The 25648-nt window shown below is 48.2% G+C and overlaps 12 protein-coding genes across 12 annotated transcripts; 8 read left to right on the top strand and 4 right to left on the bottom strand.

Annotated features, from left to right (window-relative positions):
- Window positions 1-985: 985 nt before the first annotated feature.
- Window positions 986-1417, top strand: M431DRAFT_487888 (hypothetical protein; the record flags this gene model as incomplete). Its single annotated transcript, XM_024916513.1, has 1 exon — window positions 986-1417. One exon carries the CDS (start codon window positions 986-988, stop codon window positions 1415-1417), a length of 432 nt encoding a protein of 143 aa, XP_024767961.1.
- Window positions 1418-3598: 2181 nt separating this feature from the next.
- M431DRAFT_11095 (hypothetical protein) lies at window positions 3599-4730 on the top strand (the record flags this gene model as incomplete). The annotated part of the gene is made up of 2 exons (XM_024911780.1): window positions 3599-3941; window positions 4000-4730. The coding sequence occupies 2 exons, from the start codon at window positions 3599-3601 to the stop codon at window positions 4728-4730; spliced, it is 1074 nt and encodes a 357-aa protein (XP_024767960.1).
- Window positions 4731-5290: 560 nt separating this feature from the next.
- On the bottom strand, window positions 5291-5682 carry M431DRAFT_501363 (hypothetical protein; the record flags this gene model as incomplete). Its single annotated transcript, XM_024918009.1, has 2 exons — window positions 5291-5557; window positions 5617-5682. The coding sequence occupies 2 exons, from the start codon at window positions 5680-5682 to the stop codon at window positions 5291-5293; spliced, it is 333 nt and encodes a 110-aa protein (XP_024767959.1).
- A 596-nt stretch (window positions 5683-6278) lies between these two features.
- M431DRAFT_100479 (hypothetical protein) lies at window positions 6279-7169 on the top strand (the record flags this gene model as incomplete). The annotated part of the gene is made up of 2 exons (XM_024911212.1): window positions 6279-6504; window positions 6568-7169. 2 exons carry the CDS (start codon window positions 6279-6281, stop codon window positions 7167-7169), a joined length of 828 nt encoding a protein of 275 aa, XP_024767958.1.
- A 587-nt stretch (window positions 7170-7756) lies between these two features.
- On the top strand, window positions 7757-8699 carry M431DRAFT_100359 (hypothetical protein; the record flags this gene model as incomplete). The annotated part of the gene is made up of 4 exons (XM_024911197.1): window positions 7757-8000; window positions 8054-8155; window positions 8220-8347; window positions 8421-8699. The coding sequence occupies 4 exons, from the start codon at window positions 7757-7759 to the stop codon at window positions 8697-8699; spliced, it is 753 nt and encodes a 250-aa protein (XP_024767957.1).
- A 2033-nt stretch (window positions 8700-10732) lies between these two features.
- M431DRAFT_547187 (hypothetical protein) lies at window positions 10733-12697 on the top strand (the record flags this gene model as incomplete). Its single annotated transcript, XM_024921244.1, has 2 exons — window positions 10733-11638; window positions 11744-12697. The coding sequence occupies 2 exons, from the start codon at window positions 10733-10735 to the stop codon at window positions 12695-12697; spliced, it is 1860 nt and encodes a 619-aa protein (XP_024767956.1).
- A 3254-nt stretch (window positions 12698-15951) lies between these two features.
- M431DRAFT_100508 (hypothetical protein) lies at window positions 15952-17589 on the top strand (the record flags this gene model as incomplete). The annotated part of the gene is made up of 1 exon (XM_024911216.1): window positions 15952-17589. One exon carries the CDS (start codon window positions 15952-15954, stop codon window positions 17587-17589), a length of 1638 nt encoding a protein of 545 aa, XP_024767955.1.
- Window positions 17590-17777: 188 nt separating this feature from the next.
- M431DRAFT_513847 (hypothetical protein) lies at window positions 17778-19052 on the bottom strand. Its single transcript, XM_024920110.1, has 2 exons — window positions 18712-19052; window positions 17778-18652 (listed from the first exon to the last, which is right to left on the bottom strand). The coding sequence occupies exons 1-2, from the start codon at window positions 18969-18971 to the stop codon at window positions 17869-17871; spliced, it is 1044 nt and encodes a 347-aa protein (XP_024767954.1). The 5' UTR covers window positions 18972-19052; the 3' UTR covers window positions 17778-17868.
- Window positions 19053-19241: 189 nt separating this feature from the next.
- Window positions 19242-21051, bottom strand: M431DRAFT_128637 (hypothetical protein). The gene is made up of 2 exons (XM_024912376.1): window positions 20745-21051; window positions 19242-20675 (listed from the first exon to the last, which is right to left on the bottom strand). Exons 1-2 carry the CDS (start codon window positions 20976-20978, stop codon window positions 19302-19304), a joined length of 1608 nt encoding a protein of 535 aa, XP_024767953.1. The 5' UTR covers window positions 20979-21051; the 3' UTR covers window positions 19242-19301.
- Window positions 21052-21503: 452 nt separating this feature from the next.
- Window positions 21504-22453, bottom strand: M431DRAFT_501356 (hypothetical protein; the record flags this gene model as incomplete). The annotated part of the gene is made up of 4 exons (XM_024918008.1): window positions 21504-21578; window positions 21647-22020; window positions 22058-22309; window positions 22375-22453. The coding sequence occupies 4 exons, from the start codon at window positions 22451-22453 to the stop codon at window positions 21504-21506; spliced, it is 780 nt and encodes a 259-aa protein (XP_024767952.1).
- Window positions 22454-23578: 1125 nt separating this feature from the next.
- On the top strand, window positions 23579-24235 carry M431DRAFT_100327 (hypothetical protein; the record flags this gene model as incomplete). The annotated part of the gene is made up of 1 exon (XM_024911193.1): window positions 23579-24235. The coding sequence occupies one exon, from the start codon at window positions 23579-23581 to the stop codon at window positions 24233-24235; it is 657 nt and encodes a 218-aa protein (XP_024767951.1).
- A 443-nt stretch (window positions 24236-24678) lies between these two features.
- M431DRAFT_11086 (hypothetical protein) lies at window positions 24679-25428 on the top strand (the record flags this gene model as incomplete). Its single annotated transcript, XM_024911775.1, has 1 exon — window positions 24679-25428. The coding sequence occupies one exon, from the start codon at window positions 24679-24681 to the stop codon at window positions 25426-25428; it is 750 nt and encodes a 249-aa protein (XP_024767950.1).
- Between the last annotated feature and the right edge of the window lie 220 nt (window positions 25429-25648).

The raw sequence follows: 25648 nt of genomic DNA, 5'->3' as shown, positions 1-25648 counted from the left end.
CTCAAAAAACCTGGCTTCCCCCAAAACCCAGCTCCGGCTGTGGCCTCCTCCAACCATAACCTCACAACCTCCTTAATCTTACGCCTCCGTCAGCTTTCTGCTAGCTAGTTATAGCTATCGCTACAATCCAACCTACCTGTAATTATGCGCTTATCCTCCGGCTGCGTACGCTATACCGCGGCTATTTACAGCTTCAGCCTGGGCTCCGGCCCGCTGCTTTCAAACAAACAGTCACACTAGCAACTAACTCGATACAGGTTCACCAGCTTGGGTAAATCGGCTACCAGAAGATAGGTTACAACAATATGCCTACCAGCCAATTTACGTTATTTATGCCATAGTAATAACCTGAAAGAAAGAGAAAAGGGTTCGTATTCTTTAGGGATTACGCTAATGTTTTAGAGGCATTTATTACTAGAGGTTTTTTCCCCTTCTCATAACGCAGAAAGGTTTTCCTAGATTTCTTTTGTTATTTCCTATATCAGCCGGCGTGCCTAGAATAGCTCCCCGTTTGTATTATAGAGAGCAGCAATACTTACATAGCTAGTTCGGACCAACCTCTTTGCCCATAAGGGATTTCATTACTTTGCCAGCGGGATCCTTCATAGACAACAAGCAAACAAACAAACAAACAGTCATCAACGCTTGAAACGAGCTAAGCATTGATCCTACTTTTTGATCCTGCATAGCCCTTCATTGACCTAGCTGTAATAGTTTTGCTGATCCTCACATCCTCTATAAAATGCTTAATTGGCCGGAGAATGAAAGAGGTCATTCACCAAGTCTGTCTTTTCTCATCAATATAGAACATCCTGATTCTACTTTTCCGGTTTTGTCCCCTTAGAAATTAAAGGAGGGCTATCTTGCGTCTTCTCAGTCACTTGAATTGCGTTCATTGGTATGTTGTCCTGCAGTGCCCCGATAACAATGACAATCAAGCAAAACAGGAAAGCTAATGTACAGGATCTTATGATTAAGAGATAAGATGCGTACACCTATTGGACTACCTGCTCTGGCTTTATTTGGCACCTGGGGCGGCGCCCACAGTCTTGCCGTGGATGTTGCTACTCATGTTAACGCAACCACGCCCTCCAAAGCCGCAGCGATCTTCGGACCTGTGGTAATGGTCCGTTGCAACGCCCATATTGCGGGTGCACATCACGATGGCTGGTATCAAGAGTGCATGGACAAAATGGCTGGTCAATGGGGCTTGAAATCTGCAGCCGACGTAGGCCATTTCAACGACGGGTGGGGTTGTAAGTGTAGATATTCTTCAAGTACGCCGGGAGCTTGGAAAGTTGTCCGACAGCATCTTTGGGATGCTGTTATAAGCAAAGATGTTTCCTGCAGCGATGCTCTCTACCTTAACTCGGAGATAGGCAATGGGGTCACAGAATTGAGGTTCTGGTGCAGATAAATGGCGTTATGTTCCTAATCCACAGCTTACATGTATGAATACTCTGGCTGAGGGGCAGGCGTTGTTATTATTTAGATAGTACTTAGCATCAATACTAGGCCACTTTGTCCGTTTATCCTAAGTTTATCAAGTCCCACATAAGAAAAGATTATGACACGACTGCTTTTAGCAATATTTCAGCTGCTGCATTGCTATGGACAATAATCTCTCCTTCTATCACGAAGTCGAGACCTGTCAGTGAGATGTTACCGCCTGTAATGCTTAAAGGTGGGGATGAGATGGTTGAGCCCGATGTCTCGGCTTTGTTGGTAATATTCACCAACCCGGTGAAAAGCTGTACTCGCGTGTAAATCGTTAATATAGTGATATTGTGTGTAAGATCAACCCGCGGCTAGACTTGTAGGCCCCTATAAATCTGTGTCTCCACTTTGAGAATGTTGATATTCTGCTGCAGGACCATAAAATGAAGTCTTCGCAGTCGCTCATCCAAGACTCAGCGCCTTTACGAGCTGAGAACAGGACAATGATGTTAGTCGTGATGGCACGTGTTGATGCTGCGACGAGTGCAACATCATTCCGCTGCCATCCAGGGCCCGGTACAGCTCTCACATCGATGGAAGAGATGTTGGGAGCGGGCTGTTCGTGGAGGCCACAAACGGTCCTTATGACTGGAAATACGTCATCTTCGTTATCATCTTTGGCATTAGACAGCAGTGCAATCATAGTTACCAAACAGTATGGAGATTTTGATCACTACAAAACGCTAGCAGTTTTGCGAACACGACTCCAGAGACGTGGAAGAAACATCTTCCTACTGGCTTCCCGAAACCAATTCGAGCTAGAACCCCTTGAGAGGAAACTTTTTATTCCGTTGGTATCTGAGCAAATACAGCTTGGCGTCCAAACTACTTTGGACATCTAGATGGATGCAACGACGCCAGCCAGTCCTATTTCGAGGCTAAAAGTTTGTTCGTCGGCGGTGCCAATGTCATACAAAAGCGACTATATCTACAGCCTGCAGATAAGCGCCTTTGGACCAAGAGTCTCGTTAGCAAGCATTACTACCGCGCTGAATCTCGGCGATGCGGTGGCTTTTCTAAGAAACGGACGTCCCATCGCTGGGGAGCATCCTAGAGGTTATGCACATCCGACCTATCAATCTCACCGGGTGTAGTGGCATGTGGAAATTTGGCGATCGGGGACTTCGGTTGTCCATCTCGAGTCTTAACATCATCGAGGGCTCCGTGAATCTCACAGACGCACGTATTACCGCCGGGTACGTGACCGACATCTTCAAATGTGAAGTGAGTGGGACATTCTGTTGTGATCTTATGATACGTCCTCCGACCTACGACGTACGTCTCTGACAGTATTCCCCTAGCATTCTTGGTGTTACACGTAAACGTAGCCACATATAGCGAGCCAAGTCTGGTTACTCTGGCACAAAAGTTTGGCTTACTTGTAGAAATGTTCGTTTTTCTGACGCAGCAGGTTTGAAAGGTTTGTTGCCTAGGACATATTTATATTCGATACTTGGACCCAGACTAGTCTTCCATTATGTCGTTGCCATTAGTAGTATTGCAGTGGTTAAAACTTAAAGCTGCTGACCCGAAACAACAAGTAACCCATTCATTCATGAACCACGGGGAGTATGCTCTTTAAGCTTATTTTCTTCATACATTTACTTGCGTGTGTTTAGGATTGTGATGCGGACTTGCGGAGGTGGAATCTTCTATGTAATGCCTTTCTAAGAAGTGTTGCAACTCCATGCCCCACTCATGAATTGCCTTCTTGAGCATAGATATGGGCACTACTGGAACTTCACGGCCAGAAAGAGAAAGGATGGGTAGGTTCTTGATATTAACGATTTCTAAGCTTCAAGGGGTACTTAACCAATATTCCCATGGAAATTCCCAATTACGGAAATATTAATAATAGTTATTCCCATGTCCGCTCTGTCGCGATTCAATGATGTATGAGACAGATGGCGTTGTCTGTTAAAGTCCGCATTGGACTTTATATAAATATTTTATGATCATGAAAATAAATGATGCAATACTCTTTTTGAGAGCATATACTCAAAAAAGAGCCTCTGGTGATATTTGCTAGCCAAGAAGAGAATCAACTCTCTGCTGCGAATAAAGGATATCCTGTCTGTCAATTTCTGTGCCAATATCCAGAATGAAGGAGGCACTCGCATATCCAGGGCCCAAGGTTGATGTTGTCGAGTCCCCTATACCAACTGCGGGACCCTTTCAGATGATTGTCAAGGTGGCTTGTGTTGGACTGAACCCCAAGGACTGGAAAGTAGCAGATGGTGCCGTACCCGGAGTCACTTATTCCAACGAGGGCGACGACTTTTCAGGAGTTGTTCATACAGTTGGCCAGGGCGTAACCGAGTTCAAAATCGGTGACCGAGTGGGCGTCTTCCATAAAACATTGAGCCCGGGAGGGGGCTGGGCAGAGTATGCTATTGCTTGGGAGAGCATGGCATTTCATCTGGCCGACCATGTCTCTTTCGAAGGTTAGTCTCAAAGTCACTTTTCGGAGGAGATGCACAAACCGCTGACTTGACTGAGCAGAAGCTGCAACTGTTCCACTGGCAGCCATTACCTCTTGTTTGGGCCTATATCGTCGTCTTCCACTCCCTTACCCTTGGGATCCTTGTGATAAACCTCAGCCATTCATCATTTACGGCGCGGCATCGGCTGTAGGTGCCTACGCTGTGAAACTAGCCGTCCTCTCGAATATTCATCCTATCATCGCAATTGCCGGAAGGGGAATCGATTTTGTAGAGACACTCATCGACAGGTCTCGCGGTGACACAATTGTTGACTATCGTCAAGGAGACGATGCTGTGGTCGAAGCGATCAAGGCAGCTTTAGGCAACGAAGAGCCAGAATTTGCTTTTGATGCTGTAAGCGAAAAGGAAACGGTTCTAAACATCTCTCGAGTGATAAACAAAACTATTGGAAAGGTTGCCGTTGTACTGAACATTCCATCTGGTCTAATTCCGGAGGGGGTTTCGCTTATCAACTCAGCAGTGGAAACAAGCCAGGTAGACCTTGGTAATGACGCGCTTACCTGGCCTAACTCTAAGGGACAAAGCGTAGGAATCACGCACTTTACAACTGTCATGCTGAGATTCATCGGTAGAGGATTGAATGAAGGCTGGTTCAGCGCGCATCCGCATGAAGTAGTGCCCGGTGGGCTTCACGGGCTGGAGGGCGCACTTACACGCTTGAAGAATGGTTCAGTTAGCGCAACTAAGCTGGTTGTCAGGATATCGGATACCGATGGTTTAGGAAATTAATCCGGCCTATTACAGTAGCATGGTGGCTTAATAAACGCAGTGGCTAATCAAGCCTGGGAGTCATCCTGGTCGATGCATTGTCACCGCGCGGTGGGGTTGGGGGCAGTTTATCCTGTTGAGGTAGAGAACTTTCGTTAGCAACCTTGATATCAGTTCTGAATATAGAAAGATACTAGAACCAGATTTGGGCAGGGGACGGCCACTACTTGAATACGAACCTCTGTGATACTTGACAGCCAAAAGACTTGCCAAGACACGTTACGGAACCAAGGAAACAGAATGCGAAGAGTCAGCAGTTATTTTCCTGTTGCTCTGTAATTGGCCAGGTGATGCTTCAATAGCCATTTTAACACCTAATGAAGCATGCGGTAGCGAATTGTGCGTTGAAAGAAATCAAATTATAAGATCTTAAGATATGAGCAGAATGGAAGAGAATTCTGGATTGAGCGAGATTTTGCCCTCTTTAGCGGGGATTTGATAACTTGAGTTTACAGAAGGTTACTTTGATAACTACAATAGTAACCTGTTAATTGTATTCCATAACGTTGATAGTATCTCTTCTACTCCTTTTTCCATTCATAGCTGGCAACGCCATCCGTGCTCTGAGTGTCTTTCTTCCATTCATAGCTGGCAACGCCATCAGTGTTCTGGGTACCCCTCTTCCATTCGTAACTGGCAACACCATCAGTACTCTGGGTGTCCTTCTTCCATTCATAACTGGCAACGCCGTCCGTGCTTTGAGTATCCTTTTTCCATTCATAACTGGCAATACCATCAGTACTCTGGGTGTCCTTCTTCCATTCGTAGCTAGCAACAGCGTCCGATCCCTGGAAAAGAGCAAGTAGTTAGCTTTGAGAAGAGAGAGGACCAGGAGTGAATGACTTACAGGGACAGGAGCGGCAGCCACTGTGACCGCAAGGGTAATGCAGCTGAGGAAAAGAGATGTCTTCATTTTGGTAGTAATATTGGTAGTGGACTCAAATATCTTTGGTGGGATAATTATTAAACACAAGTAAAAGAAATCGAACCTGGTGGCATTCTTCCTCCTTTAAGATATTTAATCCCACCATCACAGTGTCGTGTGCGACAAATGTGGCTCATTAGTCAGTGGGGGACAGTCCCCAACGGAACCTGCTTTGTGAATGAATACAAGCTAGTTCTGATGCCTATTAGCAGGCTTACAATTTGTCCGAGTAGTTGATCGTGCCAAGGCATAATAATTCCGTGATTCCGAAGGTTTGTCCGAAAAAGGTCTTGATATTCTGCAAATGGAAGGTGAGATGTCGTGGATTCCATACTTGTAGATACGAGTGTGGTCCCAATACCTGCACGACAATGCAGCTAAAATAATCATTGATATCATGACGGGGGTTTACATACATAGGCGACGATAACCGAGAACAACAATGAGAATGAGCTAACCCATATCAGTCACATTATGTTGTTCGCAAAGAAAGGTAAGCTTGAAGCTTCTTAATGTACGACTCAAGAAAAAACAAAGCAACTCAGATTGCTACTGTAACCAGTTACAAGTCAACAGAAATGGATATGCAGAGGGAAAGAGACGAAAGCTCTATTGAAGAGTCAGACCCTTTCTTAGGGAGCTCAATACTCGCAAAAGAGCAGACCAGAAGTCATCGACGGCAGAACATACTCTTGTATTGTTTAATCAGCTTACTCGGAGTATCCTTGGGCTCTCATGTCTTGACATATCTCTACATCCACAGGGCTTCCTACCTCGACGCAATGTGCGTACGGCATACGCAAGAAAATCGTGAGTTTGAGTTTCTCCTTTTCCAACATTCTTGTGAATACAGACCGATTAACTGTTCTCCAGCTACTCCCATTGATATCCCAATTCATTATCACTCTGTTCTTTATGATGGGACATTTCTCGCCAACTCAACTTCTGTCTTCCGCCTTGCTCCCTCTCCAGAGGTGGACGAAGCATGGGAAGGTCTTGGTACCACTTCAAAACCGCTCATACTGTCCAAGTCCCAGGCAGAACGTGCTGGGATCAGCTCAGACCATCTTAAAACGCCATCGGGAGACTTCCCGGTTCTCTTCGAGTTCAATCACCATTTGCACTGCCTCAACCTGATCCGCAAATCCCTCTATTTCAATTACAACTATTACTCAGACCCCGACTACCCCGGACACCACCTTGGAAAGGATGAGGAGACAATTGCCAAACATGTCACACACTGCGTCGACATGCTCCGGCAGGTCATCCAGTGTAAGCCGGATTTGGGCGTTTTCGGACAGTATTGGGTAAAAGACCCGGCTCAGGGCATAGATGGTTCTTTTGTGGATTTCAACACGAACCACAAGTGCATCGACTGGGAACCAGTAAGAGAGTGGGTTCATGCACACCAAAGTCTCGAGGACATGGTGGTGGAATTGCAAGAGGGCGATAAGATCCTAGATATCGCGCCTTAGAAAGACACTAGTTGTGTGTAGTACGAGGATGGCTCACAAATAATAGACGATAAGTGTTTTTATATTACATGGATGGGCTGTAAGATTATGCAAGGTTGTGGGTTCCCAGTGGGCATCAACACAGACATCTTAACCGTCAACGGTTATTGTGGGTGTGGTTTAGATGAACTTTTGCTAGGTTTGTGCCGACTTAACCTTCATCGGCTAAATCTACACGACATACAGTATGCAAGACAAACTAGGAACAGCACAAGACTTCGTTGATCGAGCCATTTAAAACGTCATTGTCGCCACTTATTGGCTCTTATTCTGGTAAATGCTCACTTGCAAGGCGTTTATCATCATCAGGACTTTTGCATCTGCAGGGTCAAGTCCCCGCCAAGCACACATAGTTTGTCTTATGCCAGCAGTAGTTCGCGAATGCCCCTCATTGTGCACAGCCAACTTCCTTTCTTAGCACAGCTCGACTAAATTAATCGCTTACATGATGTCGCCCGACTCTGTTTTGGTGGATAACTCCAGACAAACAATAGCTGGATCCCTATCTTGGGAGTTGCTTTTGATCTTTTGATTCCAAGTAATGCATTATGTCTCGGCGAAGCTCTGGCTCTGAAGATGAAGACACGCTGTTGGGCTCTAAGAGCGAGAGTCTCTCTCTACCAATGATGGAGAAGAGAAGGGCGAATCTTGGGATTATACAGCTTTCTCTCGTTGCTTTGCTGAGTTCAGTGATTTCCGTCGCAGTGAGCCTCATTGTATGGAAAAGTGTACAGCCCAGAGCTGGGCTAAGGGAGGATGTAAAATTACTTCCAGGACTGGACATCCCCCCTCGTAGGCAGAATTCTCTTCATTTTGCTCTCTTTTCTTGCTTTCCAATTAACGAGAGATCATAGTTGGACCGATTCATAAAGCCTTCATGCCTGAGAGGGTATATGATGACCCTCGCACGGAGAAAGGCCACGAAGCGTGGATGAACCTGTTTCCAAGTACGCCCTTCAACATTCCCATCTGAAATAATACAGCTCAGTTTTCTGACGTGTGGTAATTTAGAGGGAAAGGGATATGTCTCAATAAAAAACATAGAGGCAGCAGGCCCAGTGCCCGACTATGTCCAGGGCACCAGCACAGATGGCACCGGACGATTCTCTGTCGCAGTATTTCACCAGCTGCACTGTCTAGTATGTGAACAACCTCCCACCGACTTTGCTTCATCATTTGCTTTTGCCTTGCATCTAACGGATCTTGATGCAGTATCTTCTTCAATCCGACCTCTTCGAAGCTTTAGAGGGAAACATCACCGAGCCGCACTCCCACTCACTCCACTGCTTGGATTACCTTAGAGAGAGTATCCTCTGCACATCCGACTCGACGTTGGAGCCATTCAAACCAAAATTTGACAGCGCAGCGGATAGAAAAGGTGTCGACGGATACGGCACTCCGCACCAGTGTCGCGATTTTGGAAAGTTGAGAAACTGGGCTGAGCGATTTAGGTACAACGATAATCAAGGATTTGAGACCTTTGAGGGATAAAAAGCGACCGATTCAACTCAGCGAGAAATTGAAGCCGCAGACTCAAATTTTACTCCAAGAAAAACGATTGTCCTATAGAGCCAATACCTTGTGAGATATTGCGCCGTCAATACAGTCAAATAACAAAGTTTTGATGCTTGCATGTTATGCTTCTTTTAGTGCAGAAGCCAAGATAAAGACGAGCGCCACAACGCACAGCCGCAAAGTTGAACATTAGCAACTACCTACGTGTGGCAATCCTCAACATATACACCAACTGTTTATTAAATGAAGCAAACCATATCCCATATGCCAGTTATAGTATTCATATACGACTATATGTTTTTGGAGCTTTCAAGTCTTTCTATGTAAGCAGATGGTGTAAACTTAGCTTGAAGTGGACAGTGCATGTGGAGTTCGTTCGTCTTTGCCGTGCTGACATACAGTAGTTGCAGATGCGGATGTGCACGTTTGCATGATTGCAACGTGGGTAATGTGGTAAACAATGTAACCCTCTCATATCGGCAATCTGCCAAGAGTCGCAAATCGATCGCACTATTCACGATGATTACTACTGTGCATGCAAATTAGCATGCGCGATCGCCGAGCGTTGGGCTATGCCGGCATTAGATTCACTTCCAATTCGGGGTACCAATAGGCTATTCATCTTTTAGGGGAGCCGCGGCACTTGTCAAGTTTGTACACAACTGTTTGTTCTAGAGTGTCACCTGAAGTGTTAACGGTATGTATCTTGAGTCGTCGATGTGAGACATGTGAGACATGTAAGACCACGTGAGGCTTATGATGAAATTAATGATATATAAGCCTCAACAGCCCTCTGGCTTTCGGCCTTTTTGCAATTTCAACAGCTTAGAGCCAATAGGTTAGGATCATAGCTCTATCTTATATAGGTGCTGATTACGGATGTTTTACCCGGCACCCTCGTGTCATATAGGATACATCAATCCTACCCTCTTAGGCGGTTATAGACCTTCTGAAGGTGGAACTATAGCAAATATGGGATATCCAATCCAGCAAACTTTGAGTATCCTACTTTACAACGTGGCGACTTGTAGGGGGAAAGGGAATGATTGAAGGGCCTATTCCAGTCAAGAACCATTATTTCACCGGTATAACACATTTGCATCTAAAAAGCACATATCCATATAATGAGAACTCTCTGGCGCACTCGATATAAAGTAATCCATTCATTCAATACACTAGCTACGAAAATTCTACCAGAGAGAATAAAGTTCCATCTGTATCTAGCCAAAAATTATTTCACTAGTTTTACCCTCCTTCAAATATCAACATTCTTCATTGTAATATGCGTTCATAGGGAAGATCTGCTGGACAATTGGGAACCAGGGGACATATCCTTCCAATTTGATCCGAACAGCGACAGTTACGAGAGACGTGCTTGGCGACCCTTCATGGAGTGTATATTCAGTCATCGTCAGGACCTATTGAGCCTTCTTAAAGCTAGAGTCTTTCATGAAACTCATGTCCGTTGTGCTATGGAAATGCCCCACAGGAGATAAAATACCATGAGAACGAGCTGTTGATGAGCATGACCTCGACAGGGAGACCAGCCAGATAGATGTACCAGTCGATATGCCTACCTATATCCACTTCAAATTTAAGTAGTCGTGCATGTGATCGTTACTGCAGCTGCCTCTGTGGCATGTTGGTATTGGACCTTCATTACACGACTTGGCCCAATCGGGCCTCGCAACAGCAAAAACACGTGAAGTTTACCATTTTTTTGGGTAAATATGATTCGTTCTTCCACTTTTGCTTTTTCGCGTTATCATCTCCTTGCCATTAATTACACAAGGAAATTGACAACGCGACAGTAACCGATATACCGAATCTACTCAATCGTGCGATCAGACATCTGCTGATAAAACGGTAACACTGACCAGCCTTGAACAACACGCCGTGCTTTAGCTTTCGTCGAAATCAAAGTTTACCCACCGATATTGACACCGCCCTCCAATCTTCCTGTCTTCACCTCATAACTAAAGAGAAAGGAAGTTAGCAAAGATTCCAGGATGGCAACCGGGACCCTCTCGGCGCCATTAGAAAGGCTGCCTTTTCATCTTTTGGAAGGTATATGTTCCTGGCTGAATTCGTCAAAAGACGGCGGCCTACTCGCCTTTTCGTTGGCGAATCGACAGTGCGCCTCTGCGGCCATGAGGTTCCGTCTCCGGCGTATCCATCTCAAGATCGACCGACTGAGTCCAGACGAAAGTTTCACTTTTATAGATGAGACGCCAGATATGAATATCCGCCTTAGCTTTGTTCGCAATCTCAGGATTAGTGGTTCTCGGGCCTATGAAGAGGACTCAGAACAAAACGAAATCGGGCGTGAAGAGATTGAAGAGGAAAGCTTTTTTGCGAAGCCCAGTCCTCTTTGTCCCTCAAGATTGAGATCCCCTCTCTATGAGTCAAACGAACTACCACAAGTGCCAGAGGAGGTATTACGGATGAAGATCAAGTATCAAGAAACCTGGGTCGGAATAGCGAAATTCATCAGCCGACTGAGTTGTTTATCTGATCTTGTATATGATTGCATAAGCCAGGTACCGATGCGCTTGCTTTCAGCGCTACGCGACAATTGCCCAGATGCCAGACTACATGTTTATACCTTCAGTCTTCGAAGTCTCTATCAGCCAAGTAACGAATATCACGATGTCTCGCCAGAGGAGTATGCCCTTGCTACATCTCCGAACCTTTATGGAATTTACATGAAATACTCTTCTTATGATGGAGATAGATATATTGGATACAATGAAGAAGCCGTGATGCAGATGGTAAAAGGTTTAGCGCCAAGGCTCTCATATGTTGGCATGGCTGGTCAACCGGTAGGTGATACCATTGAGTTAGCCCATGCCATCCGGCTACACAGGCAGTCCGGTAAGCCGAAATGGAAGGGTTTCTTCATCAACGAGGGCCAAGTACGCGATACAGTGCAGGGAAAGGGGAGTTTGCACACTTTGTTCCTTGACGGAGCTTCTGAGCGACACATTCATCAGTGATCTGACTATACCGACTTTAACAAGCTAACTAAACTGCATTTGGGAATTACTACTATTGATGCAGTACAAGCCCTGGCCATTATTGGAGAGGATGGTGGACTATCTTCTCTCTCTTCTCTCTCTTTAATGCCTGAAGCATGGAATCTAGAGCAAGCAATGGCTGCCGATGCGTCCGTATGTCGACTATTACGAGCTATAAAGCCACTGCAAAGCCTCGAATTGAAAGGAGAAATAGGAGACACCGCCTGGTGTGCAGTGATTGATCAACACGGTAACTCTCTTCGAGAGCTTCGTTTTGTCCCAGCCTCGGAGTACTACGATGATATCGAGGGTCTTGTGCTCTCCTGCGACAGGATAAGTCTACTTTCAAACATATGTTTGAACCTGGAGAAACCGGAGCTACGTATACCTCGAACCCATGGGGATGGAGATGAAGTTGGCATCTATCAAACTCTTGGCCGGCTTCCACGATTGAAACGTATCTCTCTGGTGCTTGACTGCTCTGTCATCAATCCTCCCGAAGTAAGGCATGGAGAATCATTTATTGACATGGGTGGCTGGGAGCTACCCGTTGACGCTTTCCGCGCGGCGCTCATCAATAACGCAATGGATTCGGCCCTTGCACAATCGATATTTGAAACAATAGCTACAATGAGAGAGTACACCGGCGGAAGTTCTATGATCGATTTAAAGTTAAAAATTTATGGCGCTGGCAACTTCGGAAGGTTCTCGATCGACAGTGAACAGAGGATCCCTCTAGAATGGGTCGGGCAAAGCTGGTTTGTGAGAAGGAATTCTCGGGACGGAGGTCCTGTCGTTCAAAAAATCAAATCTTTCGTCGATGATCTTGACGTGCTGAAGGATGATTCTTTTGAGCGCGACGACCTAAGAGCTGTCTGGATGGATATATGGCCAGGAAGTCCGGGTGATCGAAGGAATCAGTGGCATAGCTTCCCTCTGGCTAGATCAGCAGACTGAACAGACTTATGTATGTAGGCTCTGCCAAAAGTATTACAATAAATATCTAGCAGGTTTCTTTGCGCCTAATTGCTCACAAATGTCCAACATCTGCGTTTCGGAAAGGGACACGAAAATACAACTTCAAGCAGCATTGCTCCTCTACCTGGAGTAACATCGTGAGGGTTCTGGTCAGAACAAACTATCAGACAATGTCAATATAGCCCATGAGTCTCCATGACAATGGAGATAGTATATCTACATTACAAACTCTTTCCATTATTGGCTTAATCCAAGGCATGCGTGCGCCAAGTTACTGCTGTAATATCGAGAGTGACTAGGATCTCTGTGGCCTAAAGCTCTGGCACGGCCAAGCAGGGAAACAGTATTATTGTAATCCTTCAGTCAATAAAGCTGATATCAGCGAGAGTGGGACCTATAGGCATTCGTCAGATCTTCGACACTTACGATTCCAACTATGCCGAGAGAATATGGCGACTCCAAGCGGGCTCCTACAAGCCTCCTTTCCCCCGAGGGATAACATGTGCCGTGCTCACCCATAGAAACTATTGAGAATTTGATTAGCCTATTCGTATAAGGGGCTAATTCCGTTTCACAAAGCACTGTGCTCTAAAATGAATGATAAGCAATATGGGGATGGCTAGGCCAGCATCAACTGCTACTCCACACCAGAATCCAAATACATTACAAGTAATACTTTGATTGACAATAGTCTAACATCGTAATACGTTTGCACGGCTCCCACTTGGTAACAGGGCTGAAGTATCATGGCTACCGACAGTCCATGTACACATCCGTATCAGTTACAAATTGAACAAACGTATCAATGGAAATGCTGTTGGATACCATGACAAGATCTGGTATCATGGATTCTTACAGTCTAAATTCTGAAGCTACTTCTTTTATTCACACACAATCGCCGTCCACTTTTTCTGATGCATGTACACGTAGTAAGATACTAAATCTGTGGCACTTTATAGCGAGGAGAAGTTATATCATTACACCGTATTTTGCAAAGTTGAGACTAATCTCCTTCCTATCTATGCACTCATCAGTCCAAACTTTACATCCTCAGCTCGAGTATTTCATTCCATTACGTATCCCGAGTCACTTTCAACAAAGTCAATCCCTGGTGGTTCATCATTAGAGCTTATGAATGACTGACAGCATGTGCCCAATTTCCGCCGAATTCCGGATGCCGGGCTGCAATTAACGCCCTACCTAGGACCCAAATCGCTTGCCAGCAGAGCTTCTATCTTCAGCTCCCGCTGTTCGCGCCCGCATGGCCGTGGGATTTATACATATAATCAATTCAACCCCCTACTTGTCCAAATTTAGTAACGACGTTGTTTGGCTTTATTGCTAGGCAACGCTATAATCGCCACTATGTCTTATCGGTCAACGTTTTGGCATCGGCGAATGTCCAATGACAACATGTGCATATGCTAACAACATACAACCCGAAAGTTAATTAACAAGAAGGCAATGGTGTTTTTATTTGACACTGAAAAAGGCGTTTTTACAGCTTTACGCGCATCAGCTTTGATGCCCTGTCAAGACGTTGCCAAGACCGGTAAGACGGGAAGCATCTCCCCCTCAAAACTCCATCAGCTCCGCAGACCGGATCTTCGCCACTTTGGGCGCTACAACGGATCATCGCCACAATGACGCTGGAGGAACGATAACGGAGAATCCAGCTGAGTGACCATTGAATTCACGAGCCCGGTATTCTCCTTTCCCCGCGTATTAGATGACAGGAGAATCCACGATCTGTGGACCTATAGCAGGGTTCCAAAGGGGAATATGGAGGTTAAGCGAAGTTGTAAGTTCAACGCTTTAGATAGCTGCTCTATTTGTTTCGGAAGCATCAATTCATTACGATGCGCATTTCGGAGCCAGGCTATTAGTCGCGGGATCAGGACACATTCACCGCATCGTTACCGCTTTGCTTCAGCACTCGATCATTGCCGTACAGTACGAGCATTCAATAAGCACACAGCCAACCACCCCTCTCTTCTCGCCGAGTTTCCCAATCTGAACATGGACACCAGATAGATAAACAGCAAACATTCACGTACGTGATGCAAATCAGCAAAGTTTCGCATCCCATTAGAAATCGACGGGTATCAAGGCACATATCAGACCTAACAATGCGAGATACGCAGATAAAGTCATCTGGATATGTTTCCTAGCGGAGAACTCGCCGGGTCCGACAAGGGTGCCGGCGTCAAGGGCGGGATTGTGCCTCGTTAGCACGCGAGCTCCATCGAACTCGGCCGGGAGAGGCCGCTTTCTCAGCTTTCGTCCTTAGAGAATGCGATAATGCCGGGAACCAAGCTCTCACAAAACGAGAAACGCCGGAGTCAACGACATGACACTAAACTGCTAACGGGCATAAAGCAGCAAAAGCGACAACACTAAAGCAAGCCATGAACACAAAGGAGGGGGTTTCCAAGTCCTCTCGCTCGCGCCGATCCAGTGCCTCTGGGAAAGCTGCCTCGGAGCTGGGCTTGAAGAAATCTGGGGAAGTCCGGGGTAACCCTGGTTTAGCACCGCCCCTTAGCATATCTTGGAAGCTCGTTAGTTGGCTGGAAAGCGGCTGTTATCAGGGCCGCCCTATCAGGTCCCCGTCGTTATCGGCCTTGGTCAGGTTACGTCGTGGCAACTGAGTCTTTTTTGCCTCCATCGCTATCATCGTCTAGTCCGCATGTCGCCTAGAGGCGTGGATGAGGTGTGGCACACAGATTGACGCTTGGCCTGAGATCGGACTCTCCAAGTTGTAGAGATAAGCACTCGGTACAGGGGGTAAACAAGAGGAAGCAATGTATGTGTGCGTAACGACGGCATACGTGCACACATGTCCGGGTTGTCGCGTACATACACGGACACACACATGTCGGGATCTAAAAGCCAAGGTGAGGAGAAGACCGAGGAAAGACTCACATAAACGCCATCACGCGCCCTACACGCCGGGATGTCAATTCATGTCCTTCCTCCTTCTCGTTATATAAAACCTCTTTAGCCCTTTGAATTGCTGAAGACTCGCTGCTTTGCAATTCGCCCGCTCATCGCTTGTTCCCTAATCTGGGACATCAGACGAAGCTCAATCTCACAAGACAAAGGCTTCCAGGGAATGCTGTCTGACCATTCACATCTGCTGCTCTCCTCTTGCATCACTGCAAAATATCTCAACAAGTGAAACAAGGAACGGAACAGAGGAGAAATAATCCAACCCATAGCAACAATAATCCACAATGGCGAGCAGCAGTAAGAAAGACCCCAACATCACCAAGCTCATCGACGGCGACCTCGACACCGCCGACCAAGCCACCCGCGATGCCGTCGATCTCGCCGCCCTCGGCCACTCCCAGGCCCTCACCCGCAAGTTCGACATCTGGAGCATGCTGGCCCTCGCCTTCTGCGTCCTGGGCACCTACTCGACCGAGGCCCAGGGCATGTCCAGCGGCCTCACAAACGGCGGACCCATTGCCGTGCTCTGGGGCCTCCTGGTCGTCACGCTGTGCAACATCTGCGTTGCCGTGTCCATGGGCGAACTCTGCAGCAGCATGCCCACTGCTCTAGGCCAGGCATTCTGGATCTCGCAGCTGAGCCAGACGCCGCTTGGGCGTTTCACAGCGTATATGTGCGCCTGGATCAACACGTTTGGCTGGTGGACGCTCACGGCCTCGCAGAACGCCTTCATGACCGAGTTCGTGCTGGGCATGAAGGTCATGTTTGACCCGGACTGGGACGGCGCGAGCAAGGGCTGGGTGCAGTTCCTAGTCTACGTCGGCATCACCGTTTTCTTCACTGCCATCAACCACGTCGGCTGCCGCAACGACAAGTTCCTTCCGTGGTTCAACAACTTCGTCGGCGTCTGGTACGTCGGCTTGTTCTTCATCCTCGGCCTGGCGCTGCTCATCTCCGTCGGCGTCAAGCACGACCTCCAGTACCAGTCAGCCAAGTTCGTCTTTGGTACCTGGATCAACCAGACTGGCTGGCCCGATGGTGTCACTTGGTTCATGGGTCTTGTCCAGGGCGCGTATGGTCTGACTGCCTTTGACTCTGTCATCCACATGGTTGAAGAGATTCCTGCTCCTCGACGCAATGGCCCCAAGACCATGTATCTGTCCGTCATCTGCGGTGCCATCTCCGGCTTCATCTTCATGGTTATCTGCCTCTTCACCATTCAGAACCTCGACAATGTTCTGGACCCTCCCACCGGTCTGCCATTTGTCGAGTTGCTCCAGGAGACTGTTGGACTTAACGGTGCCGCCGTCTTGGTTGCCCTCTTCATCTTCAACGGAATGGGCCAGGGAGTCAGCGTCTTGACCTCTTCTTCTCGTCTTACATGGAGTTTTGCTCGCGATGGCGGAATCCCCTACGCCGCCTATTTCTCCCACGTCGACCCGGTATGGCAAGTTCCTGGCCGTGCTTTGTGGCTTCAGGCATTCCTCATCAGCCTGATAGGCGTCTTGTATCTTTTTGCAAACACCGTGCTCGAGGCCATCCTCAGTGTCAGCACCATCGCCTTGACAGTCTCTTACGGCATGCCCATCATTGTCCTCCTCCTTGTTGGCCGTGATAAGCTGCCTCCAGGGGAATTCCGCCTTGGTCGATTCGGTGTGCCTCTCAACATCATCTCCATCATATACTGCGTCATCACAACCGTCTTCTTCCTGTTCCCTGGCAGTCCCAACCCAGCTCCTAGCGACATGAACTACGCCATTGCCGTTTTTGGTGTTATGCTTGTTGCAGCTGTTGGCTTTTGGTTTGTAAAGGGTCGGGTTTCTTTTATGCAGATGGATGATGAGTTGATCGGCCAAGTTGTACGTGAACTCTCCTATGACGAGCAAAATGTCCAGGTCGCCACGTCGGTGGACACAAAATAGGCCAGTATCGTGGCAATCTGCAGAGGCGTTTAAGGGGTTTTGATTTTTTGATATATGCCACCTCGTTAAGGGACATGAATGTAGGCAAAGTATAGCACATGGAACTGAAGATAGGAGATGTGTACAACAGGCTAGAAAAGGTGAAGGCCAGTATTATAATACGCTAATAAAAGCAATTGAAGCCTGCTATCATAATGGCATTTGTTACATTCAGGTCTATCTAACATATAAACATTGATCCATGACCGAGTCTCCCATTTTGTATAGGCACCCATCACTCTAATTGCTGTCGTACAGCTTACCCGCAAAATCACAAACCAAATCTAGCATGGAATACAACACTCCCTCTTCGGCCCAAAAATGACCAGCCGACGCAATTTCGTGCCCACGGAACTGTGATGCGTGCTGCGAGCTCAGCCGAGCCACCCAAGAGCGCAGCTTGCCCACAGGGACAAAGATATCACCATCTCCGAAGACGGCCAGGGTGGGATTTTGCGCCATCTTAGTCTCAGCTTCATCTTCCGGAGGAGGACTTCGCCTTGCGAATACCGACGGCACCAAGGACATGGTAGCAAGATGCGTAACGAGACCCTGCAGTGGAGACACGAGCAGATAGGCTGGCTGGGGTATGGTGAAGCCGTTGACCGGCGAGAGTTTGCCATTTGCCGGTACCTGTGGAGTAGCTGGATTGCTCGTGGTTCCGTGGGCTTTTTGCTGTCCACCTATCGTAGCACCGCGAGCTTCCCGCAGAGCTTGGCTCTGCTTCTCAGCCCAGCTTTCAGCCCGCAGTCGAATCTGAGCAGCATTGGATCCACTGTCTGGCGAAACAAAGCGTTCCAGAAGCTCATTGAGAGGCGGCAATTGTGTCGTTATCATGGCTCCATACGAGTAGCCTGCCATCAGCAACACAGGACGCTGGCTAACTGACGCCGCCTGCTGCTCAGTTACGCCAGACGACACAAGGCGATGAACGTAATGCGCCATGAAGCCAACAAAGCTGATGTAGTCGTCGCGCTCCGGCTTTGCCGTCCACGATGTCCGTCCACCAGATTGCCCAGCACCTCTTCCCTCTCATTAGCCCAAATGCGAGCGCCTCGTTCAGTTCAGCTCCCCGACACGCACCTGAAATTGAACGTCCCCAGCAGATACCCCTTGCGAAGCAGCTGTGATGCCACAATGTCTACAAGTCCGTCATCGAAACTCCCGCCCAGCGGAGCATACGGATGCGCAAAAACAGCCGCATGTCGTTTCCAAGGCGCCGCCCCGTGCTGTGAGCCGCGCGCGCCTGTAAACAACGAGGCTGGGTGATAGACTCGACAATCCAGCGCCGTGCCGTCGTGGATGCTGGGGATTGTTAGCGTGAAGGAAGGCTCGGGCAGCATCTTCTTCTTTTTCGCATTTTGAGCAAGGCGGCAAAGAGCGGCGGTCGCCAGGGATGAATGATAATAAGGTCTACAGCGGCCTTTGTCTTAGTGGTGGAGATGAAGTTTCGGTTGCTCAAGGGACTGCCGGAGCTCCAGTTATTCGCCGGGAAGCTTCGCTCTAGCTAGCTTGGCTGCGACGTCACTTTGATTTGCAGGTAAGGCAGCCATTCAAGCAGCACAGAAATCCGTCATAATATCACGAAAAGAGGACATTAAAAGAGAGTGGGAAAGGAACCGGATTCGTGGGTATCTTCTATTTCATATAATCAAAAAAAGATCTAAAATTTATTACTGCTGTTTCTTAGTTCTAGCATCCAGTGCTTTCTGCTTAGCCTCCTTTATCAGCTTCTTCACCTCGTTAATTAGCCCCATGATAAGAGGCACAAACACCGGCCCAAGCAATGGGAGATAGACGGCAATCTTGTGCTCATCTGGGAAATACAACTGTCCCACCATACTCTTCTCAAAGAAGGCCCTCTCTGCCTCTTCCTCGGCAATTCTCGCATGCATCAGTCCCTCGGGCCCTCCAAGATCGGCGCAAGCCAGCTCCAAGTGGTGCATCGTCTTTGAAACACCATCTGCAACGCTGCGAGGAATCGAGATGGAGGGCAGTGCGAGGGACAATCTCGCAAGGGACCCTAGGGTAGATGATGCACGAAGTAAAAGATCGGTAGATCGAATACGGCCAAGGGTGGAGAGTCTCAAGGGCAGAGATCCTGACTGAGGAGTGCCCATTAGTGTCAGCAAATGGCCACCAAATGTAAGCATGGGCTGTTTCAGCGCTGCGGTCGATACATGGCTCTCCGTGTCGGGTAGAGAGAGCAAGTATACGGTGCCCCATTGGGGAATCATCCACGACCGAGATGTCTCGGCCTCAGCGTCCAGACCAACTGTCTGGTTTCCAATATATATGACAAAGTTGACCGTCGGCGCCTTGCCAATAGATGGAGACAGCGGCCACTCGGCAGCGTTGATAAACGAGGATAGGTGGTCCTTGCTGAGTACTTGGGATTGTACACCGGGTATGGCGTACAGCTGAACTTGTGTGTCGATAGTAAAATTGTGGATGGGGCGCAGAACCTCCAGCATTGGCCTGATGTACTCGTCCAATGCAGTCTCGATATCCCAGGTGTTGGGCAGCGCATTATCGGTGAATAGAGAAAAGGTGAGATGGTACGTCGGAGCGTATCGCAGAGATCGAGTAGTCCGCTTAGAGAGAGCCTCGGCAGCCTCAGCACTCAGGCCTTGGGGACGCACGCCGGTGGACATGGAAGATGTAGAAAGGAGGTATGATATAATGGACTGTTCTTCGGCGAAGGTGGCTCGGAGCTCGTTCGTAATGTAAGATGCAAGCGGGGATGATGGCGAAGTGAGAGATGGGACATGATTGGGTGGGTAAGTGATGTCGAGAACAGCAGATTCCTGGTTGAGTGAGGCCGAGCTGCTGGTGCCCGGTTTGAGGCGAATCGTCAAGGCGGTTTGAAAGTCGTCTCTCGGGAGAGGCGCATTCCGTGGCGCAAGCTGCAAGCGCAGGTGGTGGCCGGAGAAGTCGTTTAGATCGTCCAATGCATGTTGGGTCAGCCGGATAAGATTCTGAGCTTCTTGCTCCTGGAGGGAATCGGCCTGTATCGAGATCTGGAGGGGGAAGACGGGTCGACAAGCCTGTGCAGCATATGGCGTCAGTTGGAGGGGACAAGGCGCCGTTTCAGGGTCTGGGATTTGATCTCTTACCTTGCCGTCAGCCCACTTCAGCATCCTATCCAGAGGTAATTCGGCTCGGTAAATCGCCGTTGTCTTCCACCAGATGGGCAGTCCAAGCAGCAGGACAACCAGCCAGAAGGACAGCACGACATATGACCGTTGTCTGACTGCCGGCGGCTTCTCAGGAGGGGGCAAGGTGGGCGATGGAGCAGCAGGCGCAGAATCGCCGGATGCCTGCGGCTGCCCTAATTCCCCAGGCGCCATGATTGCCGTCCTGGAAGATATGCAAGCAGCTGGATCTCGAATTGGCTTCTGAAACTGAATGGCTGCTTGAGACGCGATGGAAGTTGGAGGCTAAGTGGCATTAATTCAGGTACAAGCGCAGTCACGTGAATGTCACTGCCTGCCGCAGCATTTCTACGCATCTGATGTGATAATGACAACTTCACATTAGCTCTTCTTCTTCTTCACATCACACGGCCTAATATCTTTAGGGGGTTTTTTTTTGTCCTCAGTCTCGTTAAAATGGATTAATTTGTTCAAACAATTGCCATGATCTATCAGGTCACACAATAACCACGAATCTCCAATTAGGCGCTATCTGTTCTAACGGCCGCTACTACTCCGTACTCTGTACTTCAACGATCAAAGCCACAATTCATTCAGCCTTCATGATACCAACCTCGAAATCAAATAAATCAACACAAAAGGTATCCATAAACGCCGCATCTCATCATTACTCAGTAGAGCCCATCTGTCTGGTTAGGTCCATCATCAAGGATTTTCCCCTCACAGCGTCATCAAAAATGCGGGCAACATCAGTCCAAGGCCTACGGCTGCCAACTTGATTTGAGAATAGCTCATCTTTACATATCCCGAAGAAGTCAGCATGCATTCGAACAAGCAAAAAGTGGTTAGTGTCTTTAACTCACCTCTCCAACTCTGACCGCCGCCGATCTGCTCGTCGTGGTTGTCGCAGCCGCGCTGCTACTAGCTGCACTAGTTGCGCTGGATGGTGCTGGAGTCTGATCGCTCGAGCCTGTTGTTCCAGCAGGAGTTGAACCCGTCTCAGTTGGGCTTGCCGTGTCGGCCGCTGTCGTTCCTGGAGATGCATCACCAGTAGAGGCGAAACTCGCCGTGTCTGTCGGGATGGGGCCGGTTGTCGCGGGGCCGGTTGGAGCAGCAGCGCCAGCAAACTTGGTACAAAGACCAATCACTTGGGAATTCTTTTGCAAAGCGCTCCAGATGGTCGGGTGAGCGCTCTCTCCCGTGCTTACGCAAGTGGCCACCGCATTATCCCATGTGTCTGGAGCATAGTTGCCGTTTGCTGTCATGGCAAAGACACCCAGCCTGCTGCTTGAAGGAAGCGTTATCAAACTCGGAGTTGGCATTCTCGCATTCGGTCACATATCGCTCAACGGAAAGACAAGCATCGCCAAAGATGCCATATCCCTGCTGCTGCTGAAAGTCGGCCATGCATTGTGCTACATCGCCAACCGTGCTTTGCGAACAGCATTCTGCTGGTACGCCAGTGAAGTCCGCTGTGCAAGAGCCAAAGCCGTATGGCTCTCCTTGACAAAAGTTCTTAACACATGCTGATGGATAGGTTAGCAATGTGGCTTTGATATGAGTTACACCCAATAACTGGGGAACGACTCACTTGGTGCGAGCGAAGCACTGGAAAAGTCACACTTCTTGAGAATAAAGGTACAGGTTGTGAACTTGTTTTGAGCCGCCATTGTGATTTGACCAATGGTTTTTCTGCTTCAACGCCTTGGGTTTCACCCTCCCATCAAACATTTTCAGTGCCAAGACTGTGGCTTTTAAATATGTGTTACTCCTATAACAATGCTTGCTGGTACTGGATGCCTCACGGTTTCCTGTCTTGCCTGTCTAGTTTTCAGCTGGCGCAATAGCGCGCAAATATTGTGGCGATAATAGCTGGCGCAGGCCGAACTATTGAGACAGCTAGCCCGATATTGGCGACGATCGTCCAGGCATGGTAATTTGCTGCCGGCTAAGGCGTACCTGGTTTATCAAGACATTGGACACTTGATGCGATGCTGGAAAAGCTCTCGCGCGCGGGAGATCGGGTGTGGCGGAGCTGAAATGAGACTGCATTGAGATATCACCTGGACAGCTTCAAATCTGCAGGATGCTCCTGTTTCTGCACCTAGTAGCATGGCGATGAGAGAAGCTATATTTTAGGTCTCGGCCTAACAATGTTCTAGCCTTCCAGGGATTGCTCCCATTGATGGATTCGATTTCATATAAAGTGTATCTCGAACCATGTCGACTCCGGACTGTGGCGAAGACCTCGAGATGGCCCCTTTGACCGGCTTTATCGGCATTCAATTACAAAGTTATAACCATAGATAAGGCTATAATTCACAGAACAGGTAAGAGTTTGTGAAACACCGTCGCATAGACACGAGAGGACTTTTTTTACGCCAGAACCAGAAACAGCGTGTATGTGATTCCATCCATACTCGATCAAGAGCTCTCCGGATTAGTACTCGCTTTTGTATGACCAATACTTGCACAAGATACAGTGATGCCAGCCAAGAGAAACAAGAGGACAGTCTCTAGTTGGCTGTTTCCATTGGAATATACATGTCAATAAATCGTTGGTTCTCCAATCCGCTGGAACGAGACCAGCCAATATCGTACTATCATCTTGTGTTGTGTACACACCAAGGCATGGGATGGCGCATTGGTTCTCTCATCACGTGTGTGAACTCCGATACGTGAAACAAGTCACATGAGCTGTCATCGAGGACATTGTCATCCTCCGCTAATATCAGATTGTGTTGACCACTTCATAACCATGGTGCTTGGCCACGAAGAAGGCGATTCCACAAGATATGGCCTCGTACAAGCATATCCCCCTCGCATTATCCAGATCAATAAGGTTGATCCATCTCGAAGCTGCGGCTCATCTAACAGATGGTTTGAGATGCACTCTAGCAGAAGTTGCCCTGGACTCAAACCCGGTTTTCAAGGCACTCTCCTACTCCTGGGACGCACAAACTCCGTCACATCCCATTGAATGCGATGGTGCCACGCTGCTCATCACGCAAAATTGCATGGCTGCTCTCCGGCGACTAAGGAGCATGGACGACCTGACTTTATGGATCGATGGGATCTGTATCGATCAGACATCCATAGCCGAACGCAGCGCTCAGGTCGCACTCATGCGAGACATTTATAAGCAGGCTGCAGAGGTAATCGTGTGGCTTGGAGAAGAGGACGAACCGAGCAAAAGGGCCATTGGCTGTTTGGAAGATATTGCCCTTATGAGCGTGGACAAGGAACGCATTGAAAGATGTCTTCCGATCTTGCTCGGCTTACAGGTGAAGAAGGATTCAGATGACCCAATTGGCCCTCTATTTAAGCGATCATGGTTTTCTCGCATGTGGACAATCCAGGAGTGGCTTTGCCATCACAACAGCTGGTACGAGTCCTCCATGGAAGCGTTTCTCTCCCTTGGCTTTATTTGGCTATTGCCCTGGATATGCTGAGAGCATCAGACTACAAATGGTGAGACTGGCACTCTGCTATGCGATTGCAGGCGCATTTGAGTGGGCTCTTGGCGGAGAAGAGAGAGGGTAGCGGAGCTGTGAACCAGAGCAGCAACAAACGAAGCCTGTTGGAGATTCTACTATACGGTACAGAGAAGAAATGCACAGATCCAAAAGATCGAATCTTTGCCCTTTTTGGAATATTCCAAGAGCTGGATATTATTGTTCCGGCTCCAGATTATTCGGAAACGCTGGGCCGAATCTACGCAGCCGCCACTGTGGCATGTTTCACAAACGACTCTTGCATGGAATTCCTCCATCATGTCCCCACAGAGAATCGGAGAGCAGGGTTACCCTCGTAGACGGTAGACTGGGGAGATGCTGCTTGGACTGCAACCGATCAACGTGTGATCGTTACAAAGAAACCGTTTACCGCTAGTGGAATGTCGAGTCCGAGCCTGCAATTCTCAGAGAACACGCTTCGTATCCAAATACAGGGATCCATTGTCGACCGCGTACGGCAGGTCGGACAACCGCTGTCTGTGAAAAGCCGCCAACATTCAGCGATAAACGAGAGGCTTGTTTGGGATGGCCTTAGAATGGAAGCGAACAATGGGTGGAACCTGGATGACACTGCCGAAGACATTCATGCAGCTTTTGAAGTCTTTACCAGTTGGGTTGATCTCGCGTCTTCTGCAAGATCGCAGTCAAGTGGGAAGCATGCTGAAATTAGCCGGTACGCCCTGTGTGAGACGCTACTGGAGTATCACAGCTCCGAAGAGACTGAACAAGAGATTGTGAATCTCAAGTCGTCATTCTGGCCTTGGTTGGAAGCTATCCAGGCCTATGCATCTACGACAATGCAGCAAAAGCCCACACCTCCACGATCGTCTACTGCACTCCAGTCATTTTTTACGCTTACCAAGGGCGAAGGATCGAGATTTCAACTAAAGATCATGAACACCTGCCAAAGGAAGCGCTTTGTCACAACAGAGAATAGAGAGATTGGGCTTGTTCCAGATATAGTACAGGTGGGAGATATTGTTGCGCTCATCTCTAGTTTACGCATGCCAGTCATTCTCCGACCGGTTGACCAGGGACGATTTCTGTACGTGTGCCACGCATATATCCATGGCCTAATGGGCGGCGAAAAATGGGACAAGAGTGCGAAAGTTGGAATATGGTTAACATGAGCCATGAGGACGCTCCTCTTGTTATCGGCGGCCCGAAGCACGATCGATATCCGGACTATGAAGTCCTTCATTACTCATAATCCTGCTTACCTTGCATCATGTCTGATTGCTTGATTCCACTTGTATCCCACAGACAGGGACTCCAAACACTTGACAGATCACATTGCACAGAGCAACCAGAATATACGACGTCGGAATTCAATTACCCTTGCCGAAGCGT

The sequence above is a fragment of the Trichoderma harzianum genome (genome assembly GCF_003025095.1).
Source record: "Trichoderma harzianum CBS 226.95 unplaced genomic scaffold M431scaffold_27, whole genome shotgun sequence".
NCBI classification, from domain to species: domain Eukaryota; kingdom Fungi; phylum Ascomycota; class Sordariomycetes; order Hypocreales; family Hypocreaceae; genus Trichoderma; species Trichoderma harzianum.
This window is presented reverse-complemented; position numbering and strand designations above follow the sequence as displayed.